This window comes from Parasteatoda tepidariorum, chromosome 2 (genome assembly GCF_043381705.1).
Source record: "Parasteatoda tepidariorum isolate YZ-2023 chromosome 2, CAS_Ptep_4.0, whole genome shotgun sequence".
In the NCBI taxonomy this organism is placed as follows: domain Eukaryota; kingdom Metazoa; phylum Arthropoda; class Arachnida; order Araneae; family Theridiidae; genus Parasteatoda; species Parasteatoda tepidariorum.
In genome coordinates this window covers 17,329,262-17,343,607 of record NC_092205.1, presented here as the reverse complement: position 1 = coordinate 17,343,607, position 14,346 = coordinate 17,329,262, and the positions used below count along the sequence as shown (strand labels likewise).

Genomic DNA, 14,346 nt, shown 5'->3' with positions numbered 1-14,346 from the left:
GAACAAAATACACCTGAGGTTGATTTATAATAACCTGAAGTGTAAAATGACACACCTTAGGTTGTTGAATAAATACTTCCACAAGTGTAAAAAAATATACTTCAGGCTGAAACATATATACCTCTGGAGGTATATTTAAGGTATATTTGAGGTTGATTTTGAGGTATTCATTTGCACCCTTTTCAACCTTTACGACGTATTTAAACAACAACCTCCTTTATACCTTTAAAATATACCTCGTTTATACCCCATTTATACCTCGATTTTTTCATAAGGCGTCGCCAATAGCCCATTGTGCAACTCTAGTGCTACGTAAATTAACAACAACAACAACTATGTTCAAAAACGTTAGGAAAACTGTAGAAAAAATAGTGACAGTGATAATTTTAATTATTAGTTGTCTTTCTTCATAACTATTTTTTTCTTTATGAATGGTTGTCCCGCAGTGGACTGACGTTAAGACACGGTTCCCAGCAAATCACCGAAGTCAATCATTACTGGCTGTGGTCAGTGTGCGGGTGGGTGACCACTTGGATCAGTCTGCTTAGGGACCGAGAGTGTGCGATATTGGTCCTCGTTAAGCAGTTCTACCATAAAATGCTCGACTTCGCGAGCAGGTCATCGGGCTCGAAGAGGGAGTGCCATTCCCTCTCCAGAGGATCAAAATTGTGATGACATGTCTTCGGATCATCCTCAGGGATGTTTCCCAGACAGTTGCCAATAACCCATTGTGATGCTCTAGTGCGACGTAAATGAACTACTACAACAACAACAACATTTATGAATGGTTGAATAGAAAACTTCCGGTGTATCCCTCCGCTTATGTTATGCCTACGAGGTGATGTGTGAGCAGGCTTAATATTTTAGGAAATTTTATTATTGTGGTTTGCGTTTTAATTTACGCGCAATTTTACCATTCATAAGAGTTTCTTGTAATTTAAGAACTCTAACAGGTCGTTAGTCTAAAGTAAATTTATCAAAATTAATATCGCAGCATAAATAAAGTGTAAAGTTAGCCATGTTTTAAAAGTTATCCCTTATTTGTCTATTGATGATCGAAATGGACTGCAGGTAGCGTAGAGCAAAACTCGTTACCTATGGCAACACATCGCATACTTTCACTATTAACGTGTGGAGAGTCATAGAGGAAGGAAGTACGTCAGTTTCTTTCTTGATTTTCATATGGATTAAAATCTTTTAAGTTAGAAAACCATATGGAACTGAAAACTGCATTAAGCAAAGTTCTAAAGAAAAGTATCACGGTAATTTTAAGAAATATTTTTACTAAATAAAATGGAAAAATATTAAGAAAAGGGAAAATATCGTAGTACATTCCTATAAAACTGAAAAGAGGCAAGAGAGAAGGGCCAAAGATATGAAACCGGTCTTTCTCCAGATGGCGTATTTGAACGTTGCGATTGCCAATATTTGTTTAAAACAACACCTTTTGTTATTTTTCGGTAGAAAGCTTGCGGAGTCCTCCAACTTCATTTGTTGTTTGTTTTGTGGAAAATTAGATTGAAAGAGCGAGTTAGAACTCTCCATGTAATGAAAAGAAAAAAAATGTTAAGTCTAATTTTTTTTCTTTCGGTAATAGTATAAAATTAGTAAAAATTAGAGCAGCTATTTGAAGTTAAATGAATTTTTAATAAGAAATTATGACAAGTTTTGTTTCTTCAAACGACATTAATTAATGAATAAATTATGAATAGAGTATGTGTTTTGATTACTCAATCAAAATTATACTAAATATTAATTTAAAATTTCTATACAGTTAAAAAATTTGGTAGTTTCTACTCATCAACAACTATTTTGGTTAATAGTATGGTTCATTTCATTTTAAAGAATAAAGTCAGGAGACAATTAAAAAAACAATTTTCGTAGCGAAAATATTATTTTTATAGACAAGAAGGAAGGAACTATGAACTGGCATATATCACTTTCAAAACATTTGCATCCGGACGGTTGATTTTTTCTCTCGTCTGTTTTGGATTATACAGCATGGAGATTCATCTATGGCCGTCCAACAGTGCGCGGCATGCATTGCCATCTTCAACATTATTTTTCTATGTTACGGGCTAGAAATTTTTTTTTGAAGCGTAACTGAAAGGTGACGAAATAAAACCAGGAAATCATTACATATTTTAGTCTTTCATCTCAGAGCTGTGGTAGCCCAACGCCGTTGGAGAATCGACCTCCTGTCTGGAGGTATCGATGGTCGATCCTTCACTTCTCTATCACTCACCGAATATATGCGATATACTTACTCGCAAGCTCTGTGGAATCGAAATTCCTGTGGTCGGTCGTTGAGCAATTCCATGGGTACAGGGATCTAGAGAAAATCCCTCCCCCCCACTTCAGATTTATGTCTACCTTGAGGAAGCGGCCTCACAAGTGTGATCCCCTCTTCGGAGAATCAAAATTGTGATAGCGTGTCTTCGGATCATCCTGAGGGATGTTTCCCAGATCGTCGCCAATATCTTATTGGGCAAGTCTACTGCGACGTAACTAAAGTACCTACCTGCTACCTCTAATTTCACTTAAAAAGTGACAAAAACTTTCAAATCAGACTTTTAGACCAGAAAACTCTCTTAAAGAACTGTTCGCACTTACAAATGGTGTGAACTGTTGCACTAGACGTGCGTGCGAATTTTTGTATAAATGTTTGTTTTGTATGAGCTACTCGCATTTACGTGAGTTCGCATATGTGATTTGTTTGCTTGCTGCGTTAATTTTGTTATTTTATTGAGTGCGTAATTTTAAAGTATTGTTATTTTTTTTAAAAGTTTGGTATAGTGTTGTTGTTTCGAGTTTTTGTGACTTTAAACTCTGCTTTTATTGGATCAATTTTTGAATTAAAATCGAATCTAATAAAACTTATTTGAACACATCAGTGACAATTTTCTCCGTGTATATTAAAAGTTAGAATAATATGGAGTATTAAGGGCTAACTTTCCTTTTAAATTAAACAAAATTTAAAATCCATTCATATTTTTTAATAAAAACTAACGATATGTTTTTCTTTTAGTTTTTTGTAAAGTATACTTCAAAATGCTACTTTACTAATCTAGAAAGGATACTACACGAACAGATTTGAATATATCAGAATGCATCAATCAATAGTCCATAATTTAAAAAGCGAAATTAAGGAAATGATTGCTCTTAATTAAACGAATCAAAGACAGCAACTGAAAGTGGATTAAAAGGCATCGGTTTAAATTAGAGTAATACACGGTTTCATCGTGAATAATTTTTAGGTGACATTAACCTTCTGAGAAAAGTTGTTAAAAGTTTAATAGCTGTTGCGATGTTCCATCCTTTGCAAGAGAAAAAAAAAATAAAAAAAAAAATAAAAAATCAAAAAAAAAAAANAAAAAAAAAAAAAAAAAAAAAAAAAAAAAAAAAAAAAAAAAAAAAAAAAAAAAAAAAAAAATCCACATAACTTCTAAATTTAAGAACTTTCGTCACTGGATACAGTATAAAAAATTTAATTGGAAACAATGCCTCACATGTCTAGATAGCAGAGTGTAATTTTGCTTTACCCACCATTTATCTTCTTTCTTTCCTTTCCGCTAAAATTCAAAACGTGAGGTTGTGCAAATTTTTATCGCTAACTATGAGGAAGGTACGTAACAGTTCCCCGTATATTTAAACCTCTTTTTTAAGTTCAAATTTAGAGCTATCTTTGCAGTGCAATCCAATATTTAAGGAAAATCTATAGGAGAAGTAAGTCTTCAAATTTTCAATAGATAATAGCATTTTTATTGCATACATGTTTTTAAACTACATCTCTTATATTTTTTTTTATTAGTATACAATGTCATTTTGCTTCAGTTTCATGAATAAAAGTAAGGAAAATTGTAACAGAGCTCAAGCTGTTTGAGAGAGATGTCTATTTACTTATTTTCAGTTTTCCACAGTATAGAACATAGACACAATATTTTTCTTTAATTGCCCTGCTGATTAGGATCATGGGATTTTCTTAGCAAATTTAATTAAAAATTCATTTTGTTCTGAATTTCCAATTCATAAAGTTGGAGCCAGCAATTCAAAAGTAGATTTTCGTGTAACTTGGACAGCCATTAAATTATATATGATTAGAATTTGTTTCAAGGCACGTCTCTTGGATTATTCCTATTAAATCTATTGAAAAATTTCAGTTAACTTTTGATTCCATCTCGAAAAATAAATCATATCAAATTTCTAAACTTCAGTTTGCAAGTAAGATATTTTTTAAAGGAAGACCTTGTGAATTGCGGTAGTTTGCATTAGTGATGTGGAAAGAGACCTTCTTCGAATCTCTATTTCCTCAATTTGAATTAGCGATGATGAAAGAGTTCTTCAAATCTCTTCATGTTAGTTTTCATTTAGAATTTAGTCTTTACTTGCTCAGTTTTCGCTAGCAACAGGAAAAGAATCCTTTTTCAAATCTTCAATTGCTTAGTTTACATTAGTGATATAGAAAGTATTCTTCGAATCTCTATTTGCTCAATTTGAATTAGCGATGTTGAAAGAGTTCTTCAAATCTCGTCATGTTAGTTTTCATTAAGAATTTAGTCTTTTCTTGCTCAGTTTTCGTTAGCGATAGGAAAAGAATCGTTTTTCAAATCTTTAATTGCTTAGTTTGCAATAGTGAGATGGAAACTGCTCTTCAACTAATCTCAACTTCCTCAGCTTATATTAGTGATATAGGAAAGAAAGAATCATTCAAATCTCCACTTATTTTGAATTAAAGATATGGAAAGAGTAATTCAAATCTCTACTAGCTTAGTTTGCTTCTTTTCAAATCTCTGCTTGTTATCTTCTGGGAATTGAGAAAAATCTCTCGCATTATTGTCATGAACAGTTAATCGAATTCTTTCAAACAGAAGAAATCAACACAATTTTTTTTAAATTATCGTTTGGTAAATTTTTAAAGTTTTTTTTGAAAAGTATTTATTCCTCAACATATAATCGAACAGGCATTTAAAAACAATTCTAAAATTAGATTGCAACAATTTTACGAAATTAAAACTCAATGCAAATTTCGTCAAAATTGGTTACAAACTATTAAGATAGATTCCAATCGCGTAAAAATTCTGGTCGCCAATTAAATTTATTTTAGGTTAATCTTATTTTTCTTGCTCACTGTACACTTAGGTAAATTTGTCCATGTACCGCCTTGTAAACAACGAAGATAAATTTTCTCTGGTGCTTTTTGTTTCGTTTTGCATTTCAAAAGGCATTTTTCCCCAGCAGTTTTATTAAAGCAAACTTCTTCTCGAAACTTCAAGTTTTTATTTAAAACAGGCAAAGGACAGGTGCATTGAGGAAACTTAGACCATTTTAGGCTTGAATAGCACTCAATAAAACTTCTCTTCATCAATTCACCACCATGTTTACACAGCAACTCGCATCTCTCTTTCACACTTTTAAGAGAACAATTCTCGTTGAACAATAAATGACTAGGAAGGTTAGGTTTGGGACAGAATTTCTTATGGCACTTTGATTCAATATTCCATCTGTTATCGTTTCGACAAAGAACGAAACTTTTCCCTTCAAGCTTCAAACTTTCATGGCACTTAATTCGACACTTTTCCCCAGGAATCTTAAACGTGCAGTTCTCAATAGACAACATACCTTGTCTTAGTTTAGGACTAGGGCAGGTGCAAAAAGGAAATGATGTCCATTTTAAATCCCTAAGGCATCTAATGAAATCGTTGCCAACCGATATTCCACCCATTTTGCATACAACTTTGCAAACATCACCAGGTTTTTTAGAATTACAATCATCGTCGAGTGAAATATAATTAGGAAGTACTGGCTTAGGACAATTTTTAAGCTTACAAGAGGGAAAAATACCCCAACGGAAATCCTTACCACATCTTATGGATGAGTGGTACAGATTGAGGGATTTTTCTTTACAAGTTACTCTACAAATTTCTCCTGGTTGTTTCAACGAACAGTCCTCTAAGAGATGTAAGTTGTTTGGAAAAACGGGTGAAGGACAGGAGCAGTTTGGAAAGGCTGACCAGTGCTTGAATGTCAAACAAGAAATCGTATTATTTGGAATTGTTTTACCGCCGTGACGACATTCAAATGCACAAGAATCACCGATATTTTTATTTGAGCAATCTTCTTGAAACAACAATTCCTTAGGTGGATTCGGCCGAAAACAAAACAAATTGCGGCATTTTGGTAGGGAAGTCCATTTTGTGTTATTTTGACACGTAATGTAATTAATTCCAATTATAGCTGCATTTCCAATGCAAGCTAAGGAGCATGTTTCACCTCGTTTTTTATAATCACAATTTTCAACTGATTTCAATCCATTTGAGAGAGCCGGAGGTGGGCACGTACAACTTGGAAAAGGTGACCAGCTAAATAGGTTGTTTGCTTTCAGGCAAATCAGGGTATTTGATCCAATGAAAGTACCTCCTTCTTTGCATTCTAAATGACATTTCTGTCCAATGAGTTTTGAGGAACAGTCATCATAAAAGTCTAAATAGTTGGGAAGGTCTGGTACTGGGCACATGATATTTTTGCATACTGGTGTGGAAGTCCATCGAGTATTGGTCTGACAAACAATATCGCTTTTACCTGTGAGATGAAAAGGCTTTCTACATTTCAATCGGCATCTCTCTCCTATTCTGATATCATTACAGTTCGCATCTGCTTCCATGTTATCAGGTAAATCAGGAGAAGGGCAAGAACAGTTTGGCATACTTGTCCAGAGAACGCCGTTTATACACTTTATGTATCTAGAGCCATGAAGTTTACCACCTTCTTTGCATTCCACTTGGCATGTTTTGCCAGGAATTATACCTGAGCAATCTCCTACGTATGATAACGTTTTTGGAAGCTTCATCTTAGTGCAAGTCTTTCTCTTACAAGTAGGAAAGAGACCCCAGTTATAAGTGAGATTTTGGCAATAGATGTAATCGATGTCTTGAGCGAATTTTTTTTTGTCACACGCTAATGAGCAACGTTCCCCTGGATGTTTATCAGAACAATTCTCTTTTAACGATAAATTATCAGGTAACATTGGAGGTGGACAAGCGCACTTTGGGAAAGATGACCATCTTAAAGATTCCAAGCAAGTTATTTTATTCGGTCCCAATATTCTACCACTATAACCGCATTCTACAGAACAATGCTCTCCAGGTGATTTTGATATGCAATGCTCACTTAAAAAAACTGTTGATGGAACAACTGGTTTTGAGCAAAAAACTTTTTTACATCTAGGCAAATTGGTCCATGTCATATCCGCTCGACACGTAATTAGAGGATTTCCCACCAATAAAGCATGACCTTTGCAAGAGAGAGTGCAATTTCCGCTTGGAACGACATGAATGCAATTGGTTTTGAATACTAATTCTTCGGTAATTATTGGAGGAGGACAAGCACAGATTGGTAAGATTGACCAATGCAAGCCATCCAAGCATTTTATCTTATTTGCTTTAGGAAATGTACCGTTCTCTCGACATTCTAGAAAACAATATTCACCTGACGATTTCGAACTACAGTCTTCCTTAAAAACAAGAGACTTGCTCAATTTTGGTTTTGGACACATTATTTTGCTGCAAAAAGGAAGAGAGGTCCACTTCAATCCATTTAGACATTTTATAAATGCATTTTTCTTTAAAATATATCCTATTTTGCACTTTAAATTGCAATATTCGCCAGGGTATTTAGAAAGACAGCTTTCATTTGCTAAAATAGGCCCTTTTAGGTGGGGTGGAGGGCAAGAGCAATTAGGAAATCTATTCCATCCTTCTATGTTTCGGCATATTAGAGTAAATTGAAGTTGTTTATGATGTTTACAGCGTATCGCACATTTAGAACCTATTTCAACACCATTACATTTACTTGTAAATTCTAAATGTTTCGGTAACTTGGGTTCTGAACAATAATTTTTTCCTCCCACACAGGGTTCAACCCTGCTCCACAAACCTGGCGGAAGACACGTGGTTGCATTTGGACCAATGATTTTAGCCCTTGAGTCACGACACATTAAATTACAACTAACCCCTCCATCACGGTTACAGATTCCGATTATTTTCAAGTTTCCTGGAATAGAAGGTGGGAACTCACACTGTATTTTTAACAGTTTAAATGGTGAGTGCTTCTGTGGAAAACATCTTGGAATATTTCGCCACTGACCTTTCCGGCAAACGATGAAATGTAAACCAACCAGAACAAATCGTGCGGTGCATTTCACTTGGCATATTTCTCCACTTTTGAAAGTACACTTATCCACAAATTTTAAGTACGGCGGCAAAAATTTCGGAAGGCAGTCTGATGTTTTATTATAACTTTTAGATAAACATAAAGGAAGGTACATCCATTTTGATGAATAGGAACAGTAGACTGTTTTACTTCCTCTTGGTATTCCACTCAGACATTGAACTCGGCAAAATAAACCAGCTGTCTTTCGACAATTGCAAACAAATTTTAAATGTCCAGGTAAGCTTTGGCATTTTTTAATTACAGAGCAGCGAATTTCACTGATCCACTTCTTTTTTAAACAGCGCAGGATGAACAAGCCATTAGGTTCATAGCCCTCTTTGCATTTCAACAAACATATCGATCCTTCCCTAGTTAAACAACCATTCTGAAGAATGGCATTTCTGTCAAATTCAGGGTCAGAGCAATAGGAGCTGTCAATACGTTTATTCCAGAAATGGAGCTTTGCAGTTTGGCAGTCGGGTAGATTTTCCCAGTGACCAGCAGGCCCACAATAGGCTTCTTTAATAAAAACAACTTGTTTAGAATAAGATTCATTTTTTGGTTCATATTCGTATACTTGACAACCAACTCTGCAAGATATGCTTTGCGAGGTTTTACAAGTAGTGTTTATGAATAGTATATCGGATGGAAGCGGCTCTGATGCACATTGGAATCGCGCGTGGCACGAAGGTAATGGTGACCATTCACCAGAAGGAAGACATATTGCTTCTTGTGGCACAAAATTTCCATCTGGACACTGAATCTAAAAAATGATATGAGTTATACATAAAGTATTAGTTATTCATATTACAAAAGTGAAGAATTGTAATGAATAATTATTGTTTTAAAATTTTATGGCATAAATTTTCTTAATCCCATTATTCCGTTTGTTGTCTGTATTTCGAAAAATGAACTGCATACTTCATTACAAATGAATTGCTGAATTATCTTGAAGGACCTTAAGGGGAAATTCAAATTCAACCAATGAATGTTTCATTAAACTATTAAAAGATTAAACAGAAGCATGATATAAAACTTTATTTTTTCACACAACCATAGCGATGGTAAATGACATTTTTTAAGCATTCAAAAATAGGCGCCCATTTTCAAGACTCGGGCTGATGTGAATGAGGAAATCAAAAGTAATTTGAAAAGAAAACGTGAAGTTGTTAATGAAATCGAAAATAAAGATAAAAAATAAAATTAGAGAAACAGCAAGGTGAAAAGGCGAAAGTCAAAAAGCAGGGCAAAATGCATTTCCACATATCCACTCAAGATCAATTCTGTTTTTCTAGTTTTGTTTTTTCCACTTTATTTTTTATTTTCTATTTTACTGTCGGATACCACTGCTTCCCTAGTTTTGTTTTTCATCTTTATTCTCGTTTTTGTTGGCAACTTAAAGTTTTCTGTTTCAAATTCTTTTTGCTTTCCTCATTCACGTCTGGCTAGTCTTGAAATTGGGCACCTATATTTGAGTGCCGTAAACATGTTGACATTTATTACCATCTTCATATTTTTTAAAGCAAATTAAGTTTTATTTGATCAAAAATGTATATTTTTATTTCAACTTAAGGAAAATTGTCTTTCTTTTTCAAATTATATTTGTAAGTAGAGTGATGCGCTGCATAAAATAAAGGATGTTTCATAATGACTGCCCTAAATATGTATCACGGGAAAAAAAACTATGTGCATTAGGGTTTGTAAAATGATATTTAAGTGTAAAGGAGCAACAGCATTTTAAATCTAAAAATAATCTTAAATTACTGAATACTGAAGCTTAGAGGTTCTATTTCTAGCGGAAGCAGATGAATTCCTGTCACACTGAACAAAATGGTTTTTTGATCAGATTGATATAAACCTTTTTTATTACGTTTAAAAATATCAAGCAATAATGGATGTCGGTTTCGGTTTTTAATATAAAAACAATGAAATACATTGATAAAATCAAAAATGCAGGACCAAAACCTATTTTTAGTTCCTTTTAAAGTTTCTAAAAACAAATAGTTTCATACCGGGTGTTTTAAAGCTGAACGATAATTAGAAAAGTCAATTAGAGAAAATGAAAAACGATAATATTGTGTTGCTGGAACTATATATTTTCCTTAACAAGTTTCAAAATTAGTCACTAAGTTCTTTAATAGGTGGCGCTGGTAGATAAAACCCCCATAAAACAATGTTTAAAATAACCATTATTTGCAACAACAACGTGGCGTAGTTTAAGGATAAAATTAACTCATGTCTGTGAAAACATTTTCTTTGAAATAGGGAAACACGAAGAAGAAATCGTTAAGTTTTAGTTTCAAGTTGAAACAATTTATAATTGAAACATTTTATAATAGAAACTTTCCATCTCTTTAGGTAAGGGAGCGAATTTAAATTGATCGACTCTTACTTTTCTATACCATCTACGTAAACATAATCAGCGTACCTAATACAAAGTTACATTCAAGAAAAAAAAAATTAATACAAGCTAATTAGTTTAGCTTTTGTAGAAACTCCAAAATACTATACCTATTTATAGATTGAATAAGTAAATATTTTTTTGCTTACGAACCTTGCATGAAGTGTCTTTTTCTCTTGAGCAATTAATCAGTTTAGCGAATTTCAACTCGGGACATTTCAATAGTTTTGGTGGAATGCACTGGGGATACATGCTTCCCTCTTCTAAACAAAACAGAGTCATAGTGCTGGTGCCACAAGTGACTGTGCAATCCTCTGAAATTTCTGTGCAATTTCCAAATTTTACAAACAAGTCTAAAGCTGTCTGGCAAAGTGACTTTGAACTGGAAGTGGAAGCCGATATCGCCATTTTGATTCGAATGCAAGTGGATAAATCTTCGATACTCTCTGGTAGGTGACTGCATTTTATAAGTTCTATAATTGGCGATCTTGTTCGTGGTACACAGCTTGGAGGGTTTTCCCATTGTCCATTTTTCAAACAGCGAATGTAAGACTTCCATAACTCCAAACCATTTATTCTGCACGTGACTTCACAGATACCATCAGAATGTATGCCACACGTTCTGCCAATAATAATATCCTTCGGCAAGGTGGGTGGTTGGCACATCAGGCCCACAATTTTGGCTAAAAATTAAAAACAAAACTGTATTGACATATCTTGACACCATAACTGCAACAACGTTAACAATGACTCAGGAAATTGATCGCTAATCTTCCAATATGGGGACTCAGGTTGAATAGTTCTCAAAAAACAAAAAATTTTTATGTACGAATTTTATGAAGCTCTATCCATTAGAAACGACATAGTCGATTTCAATTAAATTTCATATTTGATCATTTAAAATAATATAGTTCAAAAGTATTTAATAATTTGTGTATTTTACAATTCAAAAAATAACAATAAATTGAATGATAAAATGTATAAACATTGGGTTGGATAAGCGAGTTATGTAATTATGTATAAAATCTTTAAAAATTGCTTAAATTGTTGATGAGAATATGAATACTCATGCAAGATCCGTTAAATGTAAACTTAAAAATAAAGGGCCCAAACTTTCAACTGCTCTTTTAATATCATTTTTATTAGATTGCTGTTATCCCCCAAATTTTGATAATTAAAAATCCGAATCCGCCGAACAATTTGGGTATTTTTTTTCTTCAGAAAATGCACTTTGTCTGATTTACAATCTAAAAATATCGTTTGATCTCATTAATATAATTATTTAAGAATTCCTCATTTCGGTATTGAGAAGTGTAATTCTTAGATCAAAAATCATCCAGGGATTTGGCTTTTTCATTTTGGTCAATTTTATTTAATCACAGTGGGAAAAATCAAGTAAAAAAGATAGTATCAAGATCACTTCACAGTCTTTTGCGGTATTTTTTTTTTTGGGGGGGGGGGGGAATTNTTTTTTTTTTTGGGGGGGGGGGGAGAAGTGCAATTTTTTTCACACACTTAACATTGATGCTGGTGGGTATAAAGAAAAAACAAAGGCATTGAGCTTTACTGGTTCGGTCACACATTATCGTGCAATTTGTCCTACTTTTTGTGTGTTGAATTTGATTCCATAAATAACATTAAAGTTTAAGAATCGTCAAAGAATGGGATAAATGGCAATTAAAGTACAATATTAATAATTTTTATAAATAATGTTACCATGATTAACACTTTATGTATCTACGATACATTTAACTGGTAATTTACAAGAAAATCAAAACATTTATTAAAAACAAGTTTTTAAAAATACTCACGTAAATTAATCAGGATGAAAAGCGTAAGAAGCCTCACATGTTTGAAAGGAACAAGCTAAAAAAGAAAATTAGTTATTTTTTTAATTAACCAATGAAAAAACTATTAATTATGCTATTATTTATGGTTTAAATTCAACACTTTCAAATATTAGGTATACTAGTAAGATTTTGAACTGAGCTCGTCTTTTTTCCTTGACGAGCAGGTAATTTAAAAATTACTTGTGTCCACTATGCTCGCTACACTCGTCGATCCCCGAAATCTCTTTCGAAATTTCCTTCGGATTGATTTACAATTCGAGTTAGCTTCTCTTACTTACTTATCTTAGTTAAATGCTTATGTGCTTAACTTTATATGTGTCCTGGTTCTCTTTTTGAAGTTAAGTTAAATAAAATCTTCAACATTTAATTTATAAACGTATTTCATTCAATATTGTGATTCCCATTGAGTAGTTTTAATTTAGTGACCATAATTTGGTTTTGGTTCCTTCCAAAATAGTTAAAAATAGTATTGTTTATGTATATAATATATTTTTAAATAACTTAAAAATGACCAATTGTATATTGATCGCTCTTTTGGCGAAAAATCAGTGTAATTACATACATAACACATGATAATTATACAAAAACGTTTTAACTCATAAGATTCTAGCTACAAAAGCAATTTGTATTTAAAAATCAACGTATTTAGCGAATAAACAGTTCTTATTAGTTTAACATAAGTCATACGTACTTTTTCATTTAATAATTTGCATAATTGTCCATAATCCTGTTTCAAATGACGCATTGTACGAAAACTTATCGGTAAAATTTCTGTGAGTTTTGTTTACCATGTTTAGACTACCAATAAAAAAACTAAATAAAGAGCTTATTTCTTAAATTTACAGTTTTGATAAAAAGTGTGCATGTTTATGTTAGCCTATTTTTGGAAAACTGAACTAAATAGGATGGCTATGACAAAAGCTTTAAAGCCTATAAGACGCATGTTATATAGCTGATGAGCAGATTAATTAGGACGTTAAAAAGTATATATCTATATATATAAAAATCTCTTGTCACAGTTTTAGTGGTTAAACTCCTCCTAAACGGCTCGAGCGATTTTGATGAAGCTTTATATGTATATTCAGTAGGTCTGAGAATAGGTTTATAACTAATTTTTTTTTCATTTTTTGGACAGATTTAACGTATATTTTAAATATATCTTTATTTAATTATATTCCAATCCAAACTAGACATTGAAACATGATAAATCAAATACAATATTCACGCACGTTGCAACAAGTCATATTGAACTCTAATACTTATGCTCGCCCTTAAAAGAAGAACATCAAATATATTTGCAAGTATGTGAATAAAGGCAGTGATATGGCAGTATTTCGAGTTGAAAATACCAATGTGACCGCTTTTCCAGTGAATAACAACGACGAAATAACGCTCTACCAAATTGGCCGGTACATCAGCTCCAATGAAGCTGTTTGTCGCAACTTTGGATTCCCTATTCATGATCCTACCGTTAGTCATTTAGCCGTCCATCTTGAAAACGGTCAGCGCGTATATTTCACGAACGAGACAGCGATTGACAGAGCTATAAATCCACCAAGAACTACACTCACCGAATTTTTTTGAATTGTGTAATCGTGCGGATGCGTTTGATGCCTTTGCACAGACATTACTCTGTTCAGAAGTACCACACTATTTCACATGGGCTCAAACAAAAAGAAATGGACTTCCCGCAAGCAAGGCACACCGATGAAGGCCGTTGTCCCGGTTTATTCAAATCAAACGCCTTGGGGAGAGCATTTACAGTCAATCCAAGGCAGACTTAGTGCTTTTATCTTCGAATGTTGTTGGTTAATGTCACCGGCTCATTGTCATTTCAAGATATACGTAAAGTCGATGGACATCAGCATCCAACGTATAAAGATGCAT

The 14,346-nt window shown here is 33.3% G+C and overlaps 1 protein-coding gene across 1 annotated transcript; it reads right to left on the bottom strand.

Moving 5' to 3' along the window:
• Nucleotides 1–5,095: 5,095 nt before the first annotated feature.
• Nucleotides 5,096–13,938, bottom strand: LOC110282835 (complement receptor type 2-like). Its single transcript, XM_071187785.1, has 3 exons — nucleotides 13,809–13,938; nucleotides 10,763–11,292; nucleotides 5,096–8,971 (listed from the first exon to the last, which is right to left on the bottom strand). Exons 1-3 carry the CDS (start codon nucleotides 13,936–13,938, stop codon nucleotides 5,096–5,098), a joined length of 4,536 nt encoding a protein of 1,511 aa, XP_071043886.1.
• Between the last annotated feature and the right edge of the window lie 408 nt (nucleotides 13,939–14,346).